Raw genomic sequence first — 21,180 nt, 5'->3', positions numbered from 1 at the left:
AAAATCTTAACCAAGGCTTTACATATACCTTTGTGCAAGTGAGTAATATTTATACATAAACTTCAAATTGGACCCCAGACTGACCATGGAAAATCAAATGCAATGCAGATGAGCTTACTTAAATGAAGCAAGTTCACAAAAGGAAAAAGTCAAACAAGTCTGGAATGCAGAGCTGGAGTTGACATCAAGCAGATAGTTATAATTATTTTAAAAACAGCTGGCAACTGCAACATTATCATGGATTTTGCTTGCAATGCAAGATAGAACATGGTAATTATCCAGTTATCATTTAATCGGCAATTGGACGACTGGAGAATAAGGAGCCAAAAATTTCACATGCAGATAATTTTTTTATTTCAATGTAATAATATTAAAATGACAGATATACATACTGAAATTTTTATTGCAAATAAGCATATTCCCAGTCAAGTGTAGATCTAATACTGGCATCCACTGCCTTCACCAGCAGGAAATTTCCTGCATCAAATTAGACCAGACTCTTGTAACATATCCAATCGTGGTCCCTTTCTCTCGATCATTATGTTATCAGTGTCAACATTCTGGTCTTGTGCAACAAGATACATTTGCTTACAAGAATCTCTAGTATCCAATCAAATCAACAAATGGAAATTTCTTCCTCCTCAAATTAGGAGATGCAGCATCACACCAAATTATACAAGATCCCAATTCTCTGACGGTCCTCCAATGGTAGAGAGAACCATTTCTACATGTCTAAATGGGAGGGATTTTGAAAAGGTTGGATTTAAATGGCAATACTGTGGATTAGCCTGCATGTTATTAATAGTCCCCCTCCCACTTTGTACTCGTTCCTTTGCTGTTGGCCTACTGGAAGTCAGTTAAATGTAGAAATCCTCATTGGAATTAGCTAAGGGCGAAGGGATACAGAGTGTGTGGGAGGAGTTGCTGCAGGTCTCTTGGGGACTCCTGGCAATTTATATCATTTATACATTAATAAAGGCAAAGTACATTGCAAATGCCAAGAGAGATAAAATAACGAATAGGTAAAATGGTACTAAAAAAGCTTTTATTTTTACCCAGAGTCTTGTTGGAAATGTCACCACTCTCATTATTAGCATTTGTCAACAATGGAAGCAATTAAACAAAGGCCATGGTTTACAGCATAGGAGCATTTTGATCATTAGATGGAGAGGGTACATCTGTCACACATGGCCCACATATGAGCAAAGTTTTATAAAGTGCCATGATTCATCCCATCATCAGATTTGGGCCTCTGATTTCCATCCTTGGCAAGTCAGTGAAAACAAAACTATAAATATAGATTCCATCAGGTCCACTTGTAGATCTTCACCATTTTTTCAGTCAGTGTTCCAAGGAAATTGGTTTGATTCACCTCGAATGGACAGATATCCAGTATGGGTTGGTCAGCTTGAAGCTTCTGGACGAGAGAGCCCGTCCCTGCATTCCACAACTGTGGCAGAAAGAGAATGAAGATGGTTACTAAGTCTCAAAACTGGAGATGAAAGTCCAAAGTTAAAGCCAGTGAATAAACAATAGCAAGTATCAAAGTAATAAAAGGAAAGAAAAAGTATGCAATTAAATATTTTTGCGCAAAGCTCATCAAATATAGAAAGAAATAAACAGAAAATCTAAAGACAGTAAGGAACTAAGGTAGGTCTTATGTACTCATCTTGGAGCAGGGCTGTAGAAAAATCCTGCTTCAGTTATATGGAGCACTGGCAAGACCACACCAGAAAGACAGTGGAAGGACAGGTGTGACAGAGGGAGTATAGCAAAAGGTTTATTAGACCGATCCAGAACAGAGGGACTGTCTCAAGAAGAGAGCCAGGCCAAAATGATGAGCAATCTCATTTGAAAGACAAAGTTGACACAGAATTGATGTTATTTTTCTTGTCTATATCCATGTTTTGAAGTCTCAAAATAAAGGATCTGCCATTCAGGTCAGGGATGGTGATTTTTTTTATCTAAATATAGATTAATTGAATAAATATAGAACACAGAAACAATGGGAAAAGTAAATCATACTACTACTGGAGAAACTGAGTAAAAGGTTGATGATTCATTTGAATCTGATAGCCTTTACCATAGGGTTTAGAAGATGGTTGCTTTAGTGATAACCTTTCAAAATTCCTCAGAAAGGGAATACTTGCAACAGACTGAAAGCAAGCAAGTATAACATTGTTATTCAAAAGGTGAAGGGAAATTAGGAACTGTAAACCCTTCGCACTGACATAATGAATTCTAGCAGGTAGCTGACAATTAAAAGACATAGTAACAGGACACATGGAAAATCATTATCTGATTAATCAGCCTCAACGAGTTAATGATAGGTAAATCATATTTGACAAATCCAATTTATTTTTAAAATATAACTAAGCAGAGTAGGTAAGATAAATAAGAGGATATTTCCCAAGGGCTCAGTGTTGGTAAAATGACAAAAGGAAAGAGTAAATGCTCTCTTTCAGGAAACATTATCATTGGTGGGTTGTTACCAGGATCTTTTTGGGATCTCAACTGTTTCAATTCATCTTGCTGACATATCCAAGGTTGCTCATGAAACAATTCAAGGTGCAAAATTGAGCCACAAGAATACAATGTGCATGCAAAGGGAACAAGATAGGTTATGAGAGTAGGTAAAGTGGCAGCAGATGAAATATATGGAAACATTTGAGGCTATCCACTTGGGCATGATGAAGAGGAAAATATTTTAAATCAAAACAGTAAATATGTACAGAGAAATCTTGATGTGCCAGCTCACAAGAAAACTCGTACATACAAAAAGTGAACACAAAGATAGATATGTAGGTCAGAATTGCAGGGGGATTAGAGTGCAAAATTACAAATTCTTGCTTTAAATATTATACAAGGGTGAAGTAAAACCACAGTTGGCATGTCGTATGCAGTTTTTGACTCTATTCATACTTGCCTTGGAGTTGGTACGGTGTAATTAACTAGACTGATTTTTTTTGGAAGGAGAGATTCCTCATTGACAAAGATTTTAAAAGATTAACTAGTGTTTGTGGTGGGAAGAGACAACTATGATTCCAAAAATTAAGTGAGACTATTCTCTGGATGAAGAATCAAAACTAGGAAAGAAGATCTCAGAATTATAGTGCCATGCATTTAAATTGGAATGAGGACCAATTACTTTGGAATTCTCTAGTCCAGGCAGCTGTAGAAGATCAGTTGCCAAGTATACTTTAAAGAAGTTTTCTCAGCATTCTTGTGACATTAGTGTTGCCAGACTGTCAGATATTCCAAATTATTGGATGTTATTCTGTTATTTGGTAATTTTAATTTTTTTGGCATCGTTCTCGATCTCTTTTATTAAGTTTTGAATAGATAAACATAACAATGATAATGATACAGACAGGCAGACAGACATACTTTATTGATCCCGAGAGAAATTGGGTTTCGTTACAGCCGCACCAACCAAGAATAGTGAAGAAATATAGCAATATAAAACCATAAAAAATTAAATAATAATAAGTTAATCATGCCAAGTGGAAATAAGTCCAGGACCAGCCTATTGGCTCAGGGTGTCTGACACTCCAAGGGAGGAGTTGTAAAGTTTGATGGCTGCAGGTAGGAATGACTTCCTATGACGCTCAGTGTTACATCTCGGTGGAATGAGTCTCTGGCTGAATGTACTCCTGTGCCTAACCAGTACATTATGAAGTGGATGGGAGTCATTGTCCAAGATGGCATGCAACTTGGATAGCATCCTCTTTTCAGACACCACCGTCAGAGAGCCCAGTTCCACCCCCACAACATCATTGGCCTTATGAATGAGTTTGTTGATTCTGTTGGAGTCTGCCACCCTCAGCCTGCTGCCCCAGCACACAACAGCAAACATGATAGCATTGGCCACCACAGCCTCGTAGAACATCCTCAGCATTGTCCAGCAGATGTTAAAGGACCTCAGTCTCCTCAGGAAATAGACAGCTCTGATCCTTCTTGTAGACAGCCTCAGTTTTCTTTGACCAGTCCAGTTTATTGTCAATTCGTACCCCCAGGTATTTGTAATCCTCCACCATGTCCACACTGACCCCTTGGATGGAAACAGGGGTCACCAGTGCCTTAGCCCTCCTCAGGTCCACCACCAGCTCCTTAGTCTTTTTCACATTAAGCTGCAGATGATTCTGCTCGCACCATGTGACCAAGTTTCCCACCGTAGCCCTGTACTCAGCCTCATCTCCCTTGCTGATGCATCCAACTATGGCTGAGTCATCAGAAAACTTCTGAAGATGGCCAGACTCTGTGCAGTAGTTGAAGTAGTTACACTTAGTAAGTGCAAAGGGAAGTGAGGCCCCTAAAATAGAAGCCAGTGAGAACCCCTATACAGACTTGCACTCGAGGTTCATAATTATTTATCTTGTGGCGACCCACTTTCTGCGCAGGCGAACCGGCTCACAAATTGCCAGCGCGCAGGGAGAGACTTTGGTAATGCACCTCTGACGTCATTTCCGCCCGGAGAGCGCGGGCGCTAGGGATTAAATGCAAGTTTGAATAAACTAGTCTCGAAACGACTTACCGACTGCGTCTCGTCATTTCAGCGCTGTGTGTAGCACATCGCTACATTGGTGACCCCGACAGTCCAAATGGGATTTGGACCAAAGATGACCGACTCTTCATCTGTTCACGCAGTTTCGCTAAAACTGCCTACTTTCTGGATGCTGCGACCACGTGTGTGGTTTAGCCAAGCAGAAGCCCAGTTCCAGATTCGGCAGATATCTTCTAATTCCACGCGTTACTACCTCGTGGTGAGCGCCCTTGACCAGGAGACGGCTGCCCAGGTTGCGGATTTCATTCGGTCGTCCCCGGAAGAAGGCAAATATGAAGCATTCAAGGCGTTGCTCATTGAGACCTCTGGCCTCTCACTGCGTGAGCGGGGTGCCCGCCTGCTTCACCTGGACAGTTTGGGAGGCAGACTGCCATCAGCATTGATGAATGAGATGCTGGCCCTGGCCGATGGACACAAGCCCTGCTTCATGTTCGAGCAAGCGTTCCTAGAGCAACTGCCCGAGGACATAAATCTGCTGCTGGCCGACGCAGATTTCAGCGACCCCTGGAAGGTGGCAGCCCGGGCAAACGTGCTGTGGAAAGCTAAGAGGGAGAGCATGGCGTCCGTCGGTCAGATTACCAGGCCACGCGCCCAACAGCGGACCAGACCAGGCCCGGCAGGGGGGCGCACACAACACAGAGGCAGGAGTGAGGAGGCCAGTGAACAGTGGTGTTTCTACCACCAGCGGTGGGGCACAAAAGCCCGCCGTTGTCGCCTGCCCTGCAAGGGCCAGGGCCAGGGCCAGCTGTCGCTAATGACTATGGCGGCTGGCCACCAGGACAGCCTCTTGTACGTCTGGGACAAGCAGCCGGGGGTTGGAGACCATGCGGCGACTACTGCAGACTGAATGAGGCTACAACTCCAGACCGCTACCCCATGCCACACATACAGGACTTTGCAGCAAACCTGCACGGGGCAAGAATCTTTTCTAAAGTAGACCTCCTCCGGGGATACCATCAAATCCTGGTGCACCCTGAAGACGTCCCCAAAACAGCACTCATCACCCCGTTCGGCCTGTTCGAGTTCCTCTGAATGCCGTTCGGCCTGAAGAATGCCGCACAGACGTTCCAGCGGCTAATGGATGTGGTGGGACGCGACCTGGACTTTGCATTCATCTATTTGGACGACATCCTTATAGCCAGCAGTAGTCGTCAGGAGCATCTGTCCCACCTCCGCCAGCTCTACTCCCGCCTGAGTGATTTCAGCCTCATGATCAACCCGGCCAAATGCCAGTTCGGTCTCGATACCATCGACTTCCTGGGCCACAGGATTACCAAAGACGGGGCAACACCTCTGCCCGCCAAGGTAGACGCGATCCGCCACTTTGCCCGGCCCAACACGGTCAAAGGCCTGCAGGAGTTCGTTGGTATGGTGAACTTCTACCACCGTTTCCTCCCCTCAGCAGCCCGTATCATGCGCCCTTTGTACACCCTGATGTCGGGTAAAGGCAAGGACATTACTTGGGACGAGGAGGCCGCGGCCGCTTTCGTTAAAGCCAAAGAAGCCTTGGCAGATGCCGCGATGCTGGTGCACCCCAGAACGGACGTTCCGACCGCACTCACGGTGGACGCATCCGACACAGCAGTCGGTGGGGTGCTGGAGCAGCTCATTGAGGGGCGCTGGCAACCCCTGGCGTTCTTCAGCAAGCACCTACGACCACCCGAACTCAAGTACAGTGCTTTCAACCGACAGCTGTTGGCACTGTATCTGGCAATCCGGCATTTCAGGTACTTCTTGGAAGGCAGGCCGTTCACCGCGTTCACAGACCACAAACCATTGACCTTCACGTTCACGAAGGTGTCTGATCCCTGGTCGGCTCACCAGCAGCGACATCTGTCCTACATCTCCGAGTACACGACGGACATCCAGCATGTCTCGGGAAAGGACAACGTCCTGGCAGATGCACTCTCCAGACCAGCTGTCCAGGCCCTGTCCCTGGGGGTGGACTATGCAGCACTGGCGGAGGCACAGCAGGCAGACGACGAGATGCCCAGCTACAGGACCTCAGTCTCGGGTTTGCAGCTGCAAGACTTTCTCGTAGGCCCAGGTGATAGGACCCTCCTGTGCGACGTGGCTACTGACCAACCTCGCCCCATCGTCCCGGCAGCCTGGAGGCGGCGAGTTTTCGACTCCATACCCAGTTTGGCGCACCCATCTATCAGGACAACCGTCCGGCTGGTCTCCAGCAAGTTCGCATGGCATGGACTTCGCAAGCAGGTCAGTGAATGGGCCAGAACGTGCGCGCAGTGCCAAAACAGCCCCGCCGCAGCAGTTCGAACCCACTCACCAGAGGTTCGACCACATTCATGTGGATATCGTGGGCCCCCTGCCAGTGTCCCGAGGAGCGCAGTACCTACTAACTATGGTAGACTGGTTCACGAGGTGGCCAGAGGCGGTCCCGCTCACCGACACATCTGCCGATTCCTGCGCCCAAGCACTGATTGCAACCTGGGTAGCACGCTTCAGGGTACCAGCCCACATTATCTCCGACAGAGGCGCCCAGTTCACCTCCAGCCTGTGGTCGGCTGTGGCCAGCCTGTTGGGAACGCAGCTACACCATACTATTGCCTACCACCCACAGTCGAACGGACTAGTGGAACGCTTCCGCCGTCACCTGAAGTCGGCTCTCATGGCCCGCCTGAGAGGACCTAACTGGGTGGACGAGCTTCCCTGGGTCCTGCTTGGAATTCGCACAGCGCCCAAAGAGGATCTGCACGCCTCATCGGCCGTCCCAGGAGAGTTCATACCAGCCCCAAGGGGGCAAGAGGAAGAACCCGCAGCTGTCCTGGACAGGCTACACGAAAGGCTCGGCAAGCTGGCCTTGTACCAACTTCACAGCACGGACGGACCCCAACCCATGTACCCAAAGACCTGCAGAACTGTAAGTTTGTGTTTGTACGAAGGGGCGGACACTGGGCACCGCTACAGCGGCTGTGCGAGGGGCTGTTCAAAGTGATCAGCAACAGCGGGATATTGGGCAACCGATACTGCGGTTCTGGACATTGGGGGGAAAGAGGAGGTTTTCACGGTGGACCGACTCAAACCAGCCCATGTGGACTTGGCGCAGCCGGTCAAGGTTCAGGCACCACGGCGCAGAGGCAGACCTCCCAAACAGAGTCCGATCCAGACTGTGGACATTGGGGGATGTATCGCCGGTTCTGGGGGGGGGTTATGTGGCAACCCACTTTCTGCACAGGCAAACTGGCTCACAAAGAGCCAGTGCGCAGGGAGAGACTTTGGTAATGCACCTCTGTCGTCATTTCCGCCCGGAGAGGGCGGGCGCTAGGGATTAAATGCCAGCGCCGCAAAGTTTGAATAAACTAGTCTCGAAACAACTTACTGACTGCGTGTCGTTATTTCAGCGCTGTGTGTAACACATCTCTACAATAAATTCATTATTTTTATTATATAAATGTATTAAATATATTACTATACTTCTATATTTACTGCATATTAAAATACTTGATTTGAAAAATAAAAATTTTAAATCACTTTAAGATGTTCCGGAGTACGATAGTTCTCTCAATAACTAATAGTTCTAACAAGTTTTAAGAGAACAGGGATTCCTGTGCATTAGAAAAACAAAGTTCAGAACAAGATGAACCAGATGCCAAACCATTGGGGTTTTGCAATAATTGGTCTTTCCACTTCCATTTTTTTTTAAATCAAGAGAATTATGAATATGGGTGGATCAGATAAGAAAGTGGACAAGGATTAACAACAATCGTAAGATTGGTAGAGTACGCTTGAAGGGTTATGTGGCTTATAACTGATTTATTTCTTACATTCTCTTGAAAGGACAGAATGCAGTATTCTAAGCATTAAACAACCAACATGCTTGTTTCTGGTGGTGCCACTAACATAACATATTGCTGAGCTTGTCAAAATTGATGGAATGCATACAAAGTATCAGAAACTAATGTTAAAAAAACAGAAACTGCTCTTCAGATTCAACACAAAGGTGAAATAAGTTGAACAGTAAACAAATGTGTGAAATTCCTTTTCATAAGTTGACAGACCTGAACACGCTGACATTTTTATTTAAAAGCAAAACTGTGGAACTTAGTGATACAATCTTCAATTGCTTCTACCATTCTCAAGCTGCTTTCTCTTCACTCAGTGAAGAATTCTTCTCCCACCTTTCCCCATTTTTACAGTAATGATCACTAGTATCCACCTCTTACATTTGCCTCATGGTCAGAGGTTACCTTTCATATGTCATTCTTACCTGTAGGAAACAGAAAATGGATGCATGCTGCTATAAAGTAGGCATTCACAGCTCAAACTTGAGTTGATCAAAACAAAAAATATTTTTCATATTGCTTTATAGTTAAACACAATTGAAACCAAATCCTAGAACAAAATTGAATTAGAGGTAGAGGAGGAGACTAGATGCCTTGGATACAGCATACACACAAATTACTATAGCGTCATAGAGTTAGAAAGCAGACAGTTGATTCTGTGGATGTAGTCAGGAGACCTGGATGGTAGTTTGCCACCGCGGTGCCAGGGTCTGGGATGTTTCTGATCGCATCCAAGATATCCTGAAGTGGAAGGGTGAGGAGCCAGAGGTCGTGGTACATATACCAATGACATAGGTAGGAAAAGGGAAGAGGTCCTGAAAGGAGAATATAGGGAGTTGAGAAGAAGGACTGCAAAGGTAGTAATCTTGGGATTACTGCCTGTGCCACGCGACAGTGAGAGTAGGAATGGAAGGAGGTGGAGGATAAATGCGTGGCTGAGGGATTGGAGCAGGGGACAGGGATTCAAGTTTCTGGATCATTCTGTGACCTGTACAAAAAAGACGGGTTGCACTTGAATCCTAGGAGGGACCAATATCCTGGTGGGAAGATTTGCTAAGTCTACTGGGGAGACTTTAATCTAGAATGGTTGGGGGGTGGGAATCAAATTGAAGAGACTGGGAGAGAAGAGGTTAATTCAGAAATAGAAAAAGCTAGTAGACAGTGTGTGAGGGAGGATAGGCAGGTGATAGAGAAGGGGAGCGCTCAGACCGAAGATGTAGGGGAGAAGGAAGAAACAAATAATAAAGTTGTTTGTACCGTTAGGGATAAACAGAGAGTAAGAGGTGGAGAATTTCTTAAATGCATCTATTTTAATGCTAGGAGCATTGTAAGAAAGGTGGGTGAGCTCAGAGCATGGATTGATACCTGGAAGTATGATGTTGTAGCTATTAGTGAAACATGGTTGCAGGAGGGGTGTGATGGCAACTAAATATCCCTGGATTTCATTGCTTCAGGTGTGATAGAATCGGAGGGGCAAGAGGGGGAGGTGTTGCATTGCATGTTAGAAAAAATACTACAGCTGTGCTTTGGCAGGACAGATTACAGGGCTCGTCCAGGGAGACTATTTGGATGGAATTGAGGAATGGGAAAGGAGTAGTAACACTTATAGGGGTGTATTATAGACCACCAAATGGGGAGCGAGAAATGGAGGAGCAAATTTGTAAGGTAGCAGATATTTGTAGTAAGCACAAGATTGTGATTGTGGGAGATTTTAATTTTCCATACATACACTGGGTGCCCATACTGTAAAAGGGCTGGATGGTTTGGAGTTTGTAAAATGTGTGGATAGTTTTTTTTTGCAGTAACACATAGAGGTACCTTCTAGAGACGGGACAGTGTTGGATCTCCTGTTAGGGAATGAGATAGGTCAGGTGACGGAGGTATGTGTTGGGGAGCACTTCGGGTCCAGTGATCACAATGCCATTAGTTTCAATATAATTATGGAGAAGGATAGGACTGGACCCAGGGTTGAGGTTTTTGACTGGAGAAAGGCTAACTTTGAGGAGATGCAAAAGGATTTAGAAGGAATGGATTGGGACAATTTGTTTCATGGGAAGGATGTAATAGAGAAATGGAGGTCATTTAAAGGCGAAATTTTGAGGGTACAGAATCTTTATGTTCCTGTTAGGTTGAAAGGAAAGGTTAAAAGTTTGAGAGAGCCATTGTTTTCAAGGGATATTGGAAACTTAGTTCGGAAAAAGAGAGATCTACAATAAATATAGGCAGCATGGAGTAAATGAGGTGCTCAAGGAATATAAAGAATGTAAAAAGAATCTTAAGAAAGAAATTAGAAAAGCTAAAAGAAGATATGAGATTGCTTTGGCAAGTAAGGTGAAAATAAATCCGAAGGGTTTCTACAGTTATATTAATAGCAAAAGGATAGTGAGGGATAAAATTGGTCCCTTAGAGAATCAGCGTGGACAGCTAGGTGTGGAGCTGAAAGCGATGGGGAAGATTTTGAACAATTTCTTTTCTTCGGTATTCACTAAGGAGAAGGATATTGAATTGTGTAAGGTAAGGGAAACAAGTAGGGTAGTTATGGAAACTATGATGATTAAAGAAGAGGAAATACTGGCACTTCTAAAGAATATAAAAGTGGATAAGTCTGTGGGTCCTAACAGGATAATCCCTAGGACCTTAAGGGAAGCTGGTGTAGAAGTAGCAGGGGCTCTGAGAGAAATATTTCAAATGTCATTAGAAATGGGGATGATGCCGGAGGATTGGCATATTGCTGATGCGGTTCCATTGTTTAAAAAGGGTTCTAAGAGTAAACCTAATAATTATCGGCTTGTATGTTTGACGTCAGTGGTGGGTAAATTAACGGAAAATATTCTTAGAGATGGTATATATAATTATCTGGATAGACAAGATCGGATTAGGAACAGTCAACATGGATTTGTGCGTAGAAGGTCATGTTTGACAAATCTTATTGAATTTTTTTGAAGAGGTTACTAAGAAAGTTGACGAGGGTAAATCAGTGGATGTTGTCTATATGGACTTCAGTAAGGCCTTTGACAAGGTTCTATACAGAAGGTTAGTTAGGAAGGTTCAGTCATTAGGTATTAATATTGAAGTAGTGAAATGGATTCAACAGTGGCTGGATGGGAGATGCCAGACAGTAGTGGTGGATAACTGTTTGTCAGGTTGGAGGCCGGTAACTAGTGGTGTGCCTCAGGGATCTGTATTGGGTCCAATGTTGTTTGTCATATACATTAATGATCTGGATGATGGGGTGGTAAATTGGGTTAGTAAGTATGCAGATGATACAAAGATAGGTGGCGTTGTGGATAATGAAGTAGGTTTTCAAAGCTTGCAGAGAGATTTAGGCCAGTTAGAAGAGTGGGCTGAAAGATGGCAGATGGAGTTTACTGCTGATAAGTCTGAGGTGCTACATTTTGGTAGGACTAATCAAAATAGGACATATATGGTAAATGGTTGGGCATTGAGGAATGCAGTAGAACAGACTGATCTAGGAATAATGGTGCATAGTTCCCTGAAGGTGGAATCTTATGTGGATAGGGTGGTGAAGAAACCTTTTGGTATGCTGGCCTTTATAAATCAGAGCATTGAGTATAGGAGTTGGGCTACAATGTTAAAATTGTACAAGGCATTGGTGAAGCCAAATTTGGAGTATTGTGTACAGTTCTGGTCACCAAATTATAGGAAAGATGTCAACAAAATAGAGAGAGTACAAAGGAGATTTACTAGAATGTTATTTGGGTTTCAGCACCTATGTTACAGAGAAAGGTTGAACTAGTTAGGTCTTTATTCTTTGGAGTGTAGAAGGTTGAGGGGGGACTTGATAGAGGTATTTAAAATTATGCGGGGTATAGATAGAGTTGACGTGCATAGGCTTTTTCCATTGACAGTTGGGGAGATTCAAACAAGAGGACATGAGTTGAGAGTTAAGGGGCAAAAGTTTAGGGGTAACACGAGGGGGAATTTTTTTACTCAGAGAGTGGTAGCTGTGTGGACCGAGCTTCCAGTAGAAGTGGTAGAGGCAGGTTTGATATTGTCTTTTTAAAAAAATTGGATATGTATATGGACAGGAAAGGAATGGAGAGTTATGGGCTGAGTACAGGTCGGTGGGACTAGGTGAGAGTAAGCGGAGTCTCAAGATGGCGCTCATGGAGTAGACCGCATCTAGGCTTTGCTCCAAACCTTTTACGTTTTTTTTAACCTACAAACACCCCTTAAACTTATTTTAAAGGGGTCTAAACATATAGAATTTTTTTAAAAACTATTTGAATTACTCTCAACCCGCTGAAATGTCTAGAGCAAAAGAACCGAAACAGACGAAAGAACCGTTAACTTTAGAAGTTGTTGTGAAGTTTATAGACGCTAGATTTGATGAATTGGAGAAAAAATTACTTGGAAGATTTGCACAGTATGACAATCGTTTGAGATCACTCGAAGAAAAGTTCCTGACCTTTTCACGGGAATCAAATGAACAACAAGCAAGCATTTTGGCTCTTGAAGAAGCTGCTCGTAAGAAGGATCGTATAATCGAAAAAATGCAAGAAGAGCAAACTTCGACGACCCAACAGATGGATCGCTATAAAGCTAAAATTACTGATTTGGAAAATCGTTCTCGAAGACAAAATCTTCGGTTAATTGGAATCCCGGAAAAATTTGAAAGCGGTGATCTGACCGTTTTCTTCTCCAAATTTCTAGTGGATGTCCTGGGCGAAGATGTCCTGGATAACCCCCCATTAATCGATCGGGCTCACAGAGTCTCTAGATATCGGCCAGATTCAAGTCTGAAACCACGGCACATAATTCTCAGGATCCATTATCCTCACATCAAAGAACGACTGATTCGTGCGGCTCGTAAAAAAGGTATGATAACCTATCAAAATTTTAATTTTCGCATTCTGGAGGACTATAGCCCCGAAGTACTACGGGCTAGGCTGGCTTTCAGATCGGTTATGTCGAATTTTCACCAGAAAGGCTACAAGCAAGCGTTGCTGTTTCCAGCACACCTGAGAGTCACCCTTCAAGATGGATCTTTTCGGCTGTTTAAATCGCCAGCGGATGCTCAAGGTTTCCTGGAACAATGACATTTGATCGGGCTGATCAATGTAATCTAGCCTATAGATTTGGATCTGGTATAGATTGACGTTTGGGTTCTTTTTTGATACGGTTCATATATATTTCTTATATACGATTAAAGCTCTCTTTTTTCTACCGGGTTTATTCCGATTTCATATTTTTATATATTACTAACCGATTAATGTTGAAGATGACCTATTAGGGTTATTTTTTTTTCTTTTTTTTTTTAATCGATATACACTCTTTTTTTATATTTTTAGCATTTGAATATTAAGATTTGGAAGAATAAAATGGCGTTTCTTCTTCCCGACAGACTCCAGTGTCTGTAGCGTCATAACTGTTTTGATCTGTTCGAAAGTGTTAAATCTTCATTTATTGTTTTAATTTTTTTAACCCTTTTGATAATATACATTTATAACACTAATTTTATATTTTAATTTTTCCTATATCAACCCTTTTTTTATAATGTGGGTTGTTTGTATTTTTTTTAACTTTGTTACGTCTGAGTTGCCGTCTTGAGACAAGGGGGTAATTTTAGTATTAGATCGCTCGCTTGCCTCTGTTTGGCTTTTTTCCTGGGGTTTTGAGGGTGGTGGGAGGGAGATTTTTCTTTTTTTTCTTTTTTCTGCTTGCTTTTTGCTTAGTTTTACTTCATGGGCTTATATGAAACTACTAAAATGGCTGCGGTGCTGTGACTTCCGGCTTCCCTTTGAACTTACTTTCCCCTTCCGAGTTCATGAGTTCACTTTTCTTTTAAACCTATATGTTAACTGTAATATATATTGTCAATATGGATAAGACTATTAACTTTGTTTCTTGGAATACTAATGGTTTAAATCATCCGATTAAACGGAAAAAAGTATTCAAAGTATTCCATAGAATGAATGCGAATGTTATTTTTGTACAAGAGACTCATGTTAGGAAGGTGGATAGTCAGAGGTTGTTTAGGTTTTGGAAGGGCCAACAGTATCACTCAAATTCGCAAGCCAAAGTGAGAGGTGTTTCTATTTTTATAGACTCATCAACTGCTTTTATACATTATGAAACAATTTCAGACCCGCAAGGTAGATTTTTGCTTATTACTGGGTTGCTTTTTAATCAAAAAGTTGTTTTAGTTAATGTTTATGCTCCAAATACTGACTGTCCTGAATTTTTTAAATGTTTATTTACATCCTTTCCTAATTTGAATCAATACAGATTGATAATGGGCGGGGATTTCAATTGTTGTTTAAACCCTTTGATGGATAGATCCAAACCCATTCAAACTTTTCCGAACAAATCGGCTTCTCTTATTAATTCTTTTATGATTGATTCAGCTATCTGTGAAATCTGGCGTTTTCTACACCCTAATGATAAAGAGTTCTCATACTTTTCCCATGTGCATCATAATTACTCAAGGATTGACTACTTTTTCATTGATCAGCACTTCCTTACAGATGTCATGGATTGCAAATACGACTCTATTGTTATATCTGATCATGCACCTTTGAAGTTATCTATTAAGGTGACGGATTCACATATTAGTACTAAAAGTTGGAGGTTTAATTCTGTTTTACTGCAGGACTCTGACTTTATTAACTTTATTAAACAGCAAATTGATTTGTTTTTCTCAATAAATTCCACAGCAGACATCTCTAGTGGAACTCTCTGGGATACTTTTAAGGCATATATTCGTGGACAGATTATTTCATATTCTGCCGGAGTTAGGAAACGAACTAACTCTAAAATATCAACATTAGTTGATAAAATTAAGGCAATTGATAAGATTTATGCATTGACCCCTAGTAAAGAACTTTATAAAGAAAGGGTGGAACTTCAAATGGAGCATAGTTTATTGTTAACCTCTTCGATTGAAAGTCAGTTAATTAAATCGAAAGCTCAATTTTATACATATGGAGATAAGTCTGGTAAATTACTAGCTAACCAATTGAAAATTGTTTCGGATAAGCGACAAATTACTAAGATTCGTAAACAAGATGGTACTCTGACGATTGATCACAAAGAGATAAATACAGCCTTTCAAGATTTTTATAATTCTTTATATCAATCAGAATGTACTAAAGACTCTTCTATAATGAGTGAATTTTTAAGGAAATTGAATATTCCAAAAGTAACTGCTGAGGATAGTGTAATTTTGGATACACCTATTACGGAGTCTGAAATAGAAAAGGCCATTTTCTTAATGAACTCGGGTAAAGCTTCGGGCCCAGATGGTTTTTCTGCAGAATTTTTTAAATCCTTTTCTTCTATACTTTCTCCTTGGCTTTGTAAAATTTTTAAAGATGCATTAAGTATAGGTAAACTACCACAATCTTTTTATGAAGCTTCTATTTCTTTAATTCTTAAAAAAGATAAAGATCCCACTGAATGTGCATCTTATCGGCCTATATCTTTGCTGAATATGGACTTTAAGATTTTTAGTAAAATCCTGGCTGTTAGATTAGAAAATATATTGCCTCGGATTATTTCTGAGGATCAGACTGGATTTATTAAAAATCGTTATTCATCTTTTAATATTAGAAAATTAATTAATATTGCTTATACTTCTTCATCTAAAATCCCAGAATGTGTCATCTCCTTAGATGCCGAAAAAGCATTTGATAGAGTCGAATGGTCATATTTATTTAATACTTTGCAACATTTTAATTTTAGTTCAAAATTTATATCATGGATTAAATTAATATATCAGAAACCTTTAGCTTCGGTTTTCACTAATAATCAAAGATCCCCTTTTTTTCAACTATTTCGGGGTACAAGGCAAGGTTGTCCTTTAAGCCCTTTATTATTTGACATTGCTTTGGAACCCTTGGCTATAGCTATTCGTGAATCACCCAATATTTTAGGTATTACCCGCGGGGAGACGATGTATAAGGTATCATTATATGCAGATGATTTGTTATTATATATATCTGATCCTGAAAGATCTATTCCTGCTATTTCTTCTTTGCTTGCTCAATTTAGTAACTTCTCTGGGTATAAATTGAATTTTAATAAGAGTGAACTTTTTCCATTAAATATGCATACTCCAATTTATAATCGGGTACCATATAGAATTGTTACAGACTATTTTACTTATTTAGGTATTAAAATTACTAAAAAACATAAAGATTTATTTAAAACTAATTTTTTGCCTTTAATAGATCAAATTAAGCAACTTGCTAATAGGTGGTCCCCACTATCTATGTCTTTGGTAGGTAGAATTAATGCCATTAAGATGATGATACTACCTAAATTTTTATACCTATTTCAAGCATTACCAATTTTTATTCCTAAATCTTTTTTTGATACAGTTGATTCTAAAATATCGTCGTATTTGTGGCAGAACAAAAATCCTAGGTTAGCTAAAAAATATTTACAGAAGCCTAAGAAGGAGGGCGGTTTGGCTCTACCAAACTTAAGATTTTACTATTGGGCAGTTAATATACGGTATTTGATATTTTGGACACAAGAATCGACTACAGTTGCTGGCCCACAATGGGTAAATTTGGAATGTAAATCTGTGCAAGATTTCTCATTGATTTCAATCTTAGGATCTTCACTTCCCTTTTCGTTATTTAAAATGAATAAACAGATAACTAATCCTATAGTCAAGTATACATTACGAATCTGGTTTCAATTTCGTAAATTTTTTGGTTTGAATAAGTTTATACTGTCAAGCCCTATAACAGCTAATTACTTTTTCCAACCATCTTCCATAGATCAAGCCTTTTATTTATGGAAAACAAAAGGTATAACATGTTTTCGTGATCTGTTTTTGGATGATAACATTATGTCCTTCGAACAATTATCTAATAAATATAATTTATCTAAAACCCATTTTTTTAGATATCTACAAATTAGAAATTTTTTATATAATGAACTAAAGTCTTTTTCGAAAGAATGTCCATTGGACATTACAGAAAGAATTTTAGCTCTTAATCCTTGTCAAAAGGGTCTTGTTGCTATCATTTATAATATGATTATGAATCTACAACCAGATATATCTGGAAAAATTAAGAAGGAATGGCAGGAAGAACTGCATTGCCCTATTTCTACTGAGCAATGGGAAAAAATTTTATTATTGGTAAACTCATCCTCTATATGTGCTAAACATACTCTAATACAATTTAAGGTCGTACACAGAGCTCATATGTCTAAAGATAAACTTGCTCGATTTTACTCGTATGTTAATCCAACCTGTGATAGATGTCATTCTGATATAGCTTCGTTGACTCATATGTTTTGGTCCTGTCCTTGCTTACATAACTATTGGAAAGATATTTTTAATATTATTTCAAGAGTTTTAAATATTAATCTCCAACCACACCCTTTTACTGCAATTTTTGGCCTACCAATGATGAATAATAAGTGTTTATCCGCTTCATTCCAACGAATGATTGCATTTATTACACTAATGGCTAGAAGATCCATTTTACTGAATTGGAAAGAAGCCAATCCTCCAACAGTATCTCAGTGGTTTTCCCAAACTATTTCCTGTTTAAGTTTAGAAAAAATTAGAAGTGTGGTTTTCGATCCTTCAGTTAAATTTGAGGAAACTTGGAGACCATTTATTCAGCATTTTCATATGAATTAAACGGTCTGATCCTGAACCTTATTGTCACTATCCTGAATTGTGTGGATGGAGGTTGGGAGTCATAGGCACTACTGTATATATATAACATTATGCGATTGCCCATGTTGGTTAGTTTTTTTTTTCTATTTAGTTGTTGTTTTTTTTTTGTTTTGGGGGGGGTTTTTCTTAATCATTTATATTATTATATGAGTTTGAGAGATTCTATGTATGGATCAATATATATTTGAATGTTTATCAATCTATTATGTACTCTCAAATGTCTTGTAACAATATTTTTCTTCTGTTTTTTTTCAAAAAACTAATAAAAAGATTTGAAAAGAAAGAGAGTAAGCATTCGGCACGGACTAGAAGAGCCGAGATGGCCCGATTCCGTGCTGAAATTGTTATATGGTTAAAGTAGCTAGGAACAGAAGATGCACTGACTCATCCATCATTTGCATTTATAGCTCTTGTGAAAGGAAGCAAAATGGATAATGATAACAGGATCCTGCAGGAAGTAAATGCACAGAAATGAGTGTATACCCTCAGTTGGAAGAGAGATTGAAAATAACACAAGGACAAAATTTAAGGCTTGTTATCCAAGTGCATACAACATTCATTACCAAGTCGGCCATGGTATAGATCAAATCGAATGGGTACATGTAATAAACATTAGAGATAAGTGTTCGTAGAGTAACCAAGAAAATGGAACCATAGGTCTTTAACAAATGAGATCAAAGAAATTAGAATTAGTTTAAAAAAAACTTACTTTACAGTAATTACTGGGACTGAAAGTCACTAAATCTGCAAGAGCTGATAATCTGATTCCCAAGGTTTTGAAACAGATGGTAGTGGAGATAGCGTTTGCACTAGCTGTTGCAAAATTCCATTAAATTCTAGAACAGCCTCCACAGATTTCAAGGTAGTAAATATAACCATACTATTCATGGAAGAAGGGAAAGAGAAAATGAAATTCTCCTTGACACATCAGGAATTTTAAATGATGACCATGCCTGCTGCCATTATATGGGTCAACTCAGCACACAAAAATAATTTGTGTGATTAGAGGACTATGTTTATGGGTGGGGAGGAAGCAATGGGGCTTGTTTTGTTGCTTGGTATGTTCTGTTTTGTTTTGTGTTGTGTGGTGTTCTGCCAAGCACTGTAAACTTGCTATGTTGGCGCCAGAATGTGGGGTGCTATTTGCAGGGTACCCTCAGGTGTGGTAGTGTTAACCCAAACAACACGTAAACATGTTAAATCTGAATCTTGAAAACTGTAGACTAGCTTGTCTGATCTTAGGAAATGTTAAAGTTAAGGAAATGATATTAATATGAGCAGAGTTAACATGGATTTATGCAAGGGACACCACATTTTACAAATCAGTTCAAAGCATTAGAGGCTGTAACTGGCAGAACAGACATGCAAACTAGTTGATATCGAGTACTTTAGACTTCAATAAGGCTTTTGATAATGTAGCACCGTACTTGGAATAAGAGAGTGGTGTGAATTAAAGATTGGGTAATGTTTTGAAAACCGCAGAATAATCAGTTTACCTTTGGACTCTGATCTATGATTGCAGGGCTTGATGTGGGCCTTAAGCTCTTCACAATCTATCAATAATTTAAAGCTGGGATGAGTGTGGAGTGGTGGCAGAATGTATAGAGAATACATGGGCATTTAGTGGGGATGTGCACAACAAACAGAATATGAAGACAAATGTGAAGTCATTGATTTTGGTATAAGAAATAAAAACAGATTAAGTTTTAAATAATGAAAAATAATTAACTGGTTACCTTAAAAAGGTGGCATATTTCTCTAGGATATTTCAAGTAAGACACTACTACTACTACAAGGAAGACACTAACTTAAAATGCAGTGTATTCTTTTCAACTCCAACTCCTACTTCCCTGCATTCATTTTACAACTGCTACACAAGACAATTTTATTTTTAGTTTTAATTCAGAGGACTAGAGAACATAATACTTTTATCTCCATTATCCTAACCAGCAGTGAGGTTGGAATCCTGGATTAAGAACAAGCATTAAACATTAAAGACAACACAGGAAACAAGCAGATATCCAAGAGCAGTCAAAAAGACATCACTTACCATTGCACTGTTGGTTGCCTCATCTCCTGCACACACCAGGACACTGCCATCCTTCTCAGGACTTAAGAAAATTGCATTTTTCGTTAAAAGCTTACACGTGGGACCCGCATTGAATGTTTGCACTGGGTAACAAGTGCAGATGAGGTTCTCGAGCGACTCTGGAGAGGCACTGCTTGATAACTCCATCATGACACACCGTAAAGAATTGTGAGTTTTACCTTCAAAAATAAGAAACAGCTACATAAGAAGAGGAAAATACCCATCCAGTTATCAGAACAATGCAATCCTGGCTGTTATTTTATATTTCCTTACTGTAGCCAAACATAACAGCATAGTCCCACCCTAAATGGAATTTACTAATGTAGAACATTTCAGCAACTGAACTGAGACTTTCTGGTTTAGATGAAGTTACACACAAGAATAAACAATGGAGTTTATTAGCTTTTGCCTTAATAAGCCAGAGTCGGTTTTACAACCACATGGATTGGTCACCGATTTACAATGCCTTGGTAAGTATTAAGTCCCCACAACTACTTTCCCAATTTACTGTCACATCTTTTCTAAATTTAAAATATCTTGAAGGGGATTTTTTGAGCTAATCTACAAAACATTGTGCATCATGTCAAATCAAAAGAAAAATTCCACAACCTGTCAACTAAAAATTAAAAACCAAAATTGTGAGACTGAGAAGTATTCATCCTTTTTATAATTACTATGCTAACTTACATCAGTTGAATAACTGTATGTTACCTTAACAAGTCACCCAATTTGTATGAAAGGCTACTATGACACTGGCAGTCACTTGAAGTAAACTACTGAAGTAAGTGGCTCCAACTGGAGATGAAGTTCATGGCTCCACAATCTCCAAGGCCTTGCATATAAAGGGTATTTATGGAAAAAATACCCAGACAGGACCCAGGCTGTAAAAATATGGGACAAGCTCTCCTCTACAATCACTCTGAGCACCGGTGCCCCACAAGGCTGTGTACTCAGCCTCCTGCTGTATTCACTGTACACCATGATTGTGTAGCCAAGTTTCCAACGAACTTAGTATTTAAGTTTGCTGATGACACCACAATCATAAGCCATATCTTATGTA

General features: G+C 40.3%; 1 protein-coding gene across 3 annotated transcripts in view; it reads right to left on the bottom strand.

Annotated features, from left to right (window-relative positions):
• Window positions 1-330: 330 nt before the first annotated feature.
• rfwd3 (ring finger and WD repeat domain 3) overlaps window positions 331-21,180 on the bottom strand; it is a 71,792-nt gene continuing 50,942 nt past the window's right edge. For all 3 annotated transcript variants that reach the window (XM_073069743.1, XM_073069744.1, XM_073069745.1), the window contains 2 exons: window positions 20,082-20,299; window positions 331-1,450 (listed from right to left, as the gene is read on the bottom strand). In XM_073069743.1, coding sequence (XP_072925844.1) covers window positions 1,307-1,450; window positions 20,082-20,299 — 362 coding nt within the window. In that variant the 3' untranslated portion in view covers window positions 331-1,306. The remainder of the gene's footprint in view (window positions 1,451-20,081; window positions 20,300-21,180) is intronic.

The sequence above is a fragment of the Hemitrygon akajei genome, chromosome 17, assembly GCF_048418815.1.
Source record: "Hemitrygon akajei chromosome 17, sHemAka1.3, whole genome shotgun sequence".
NCBI lineage: Eukaryota > Metazoa > Chordata > Chondrichthyes > Myliobatiformes > Dasyatidae > Hemitrygon > Hemitrygon akajei.
This window is presented reverse-complemented; position numbering and strand designations above follow the sequence as displayed.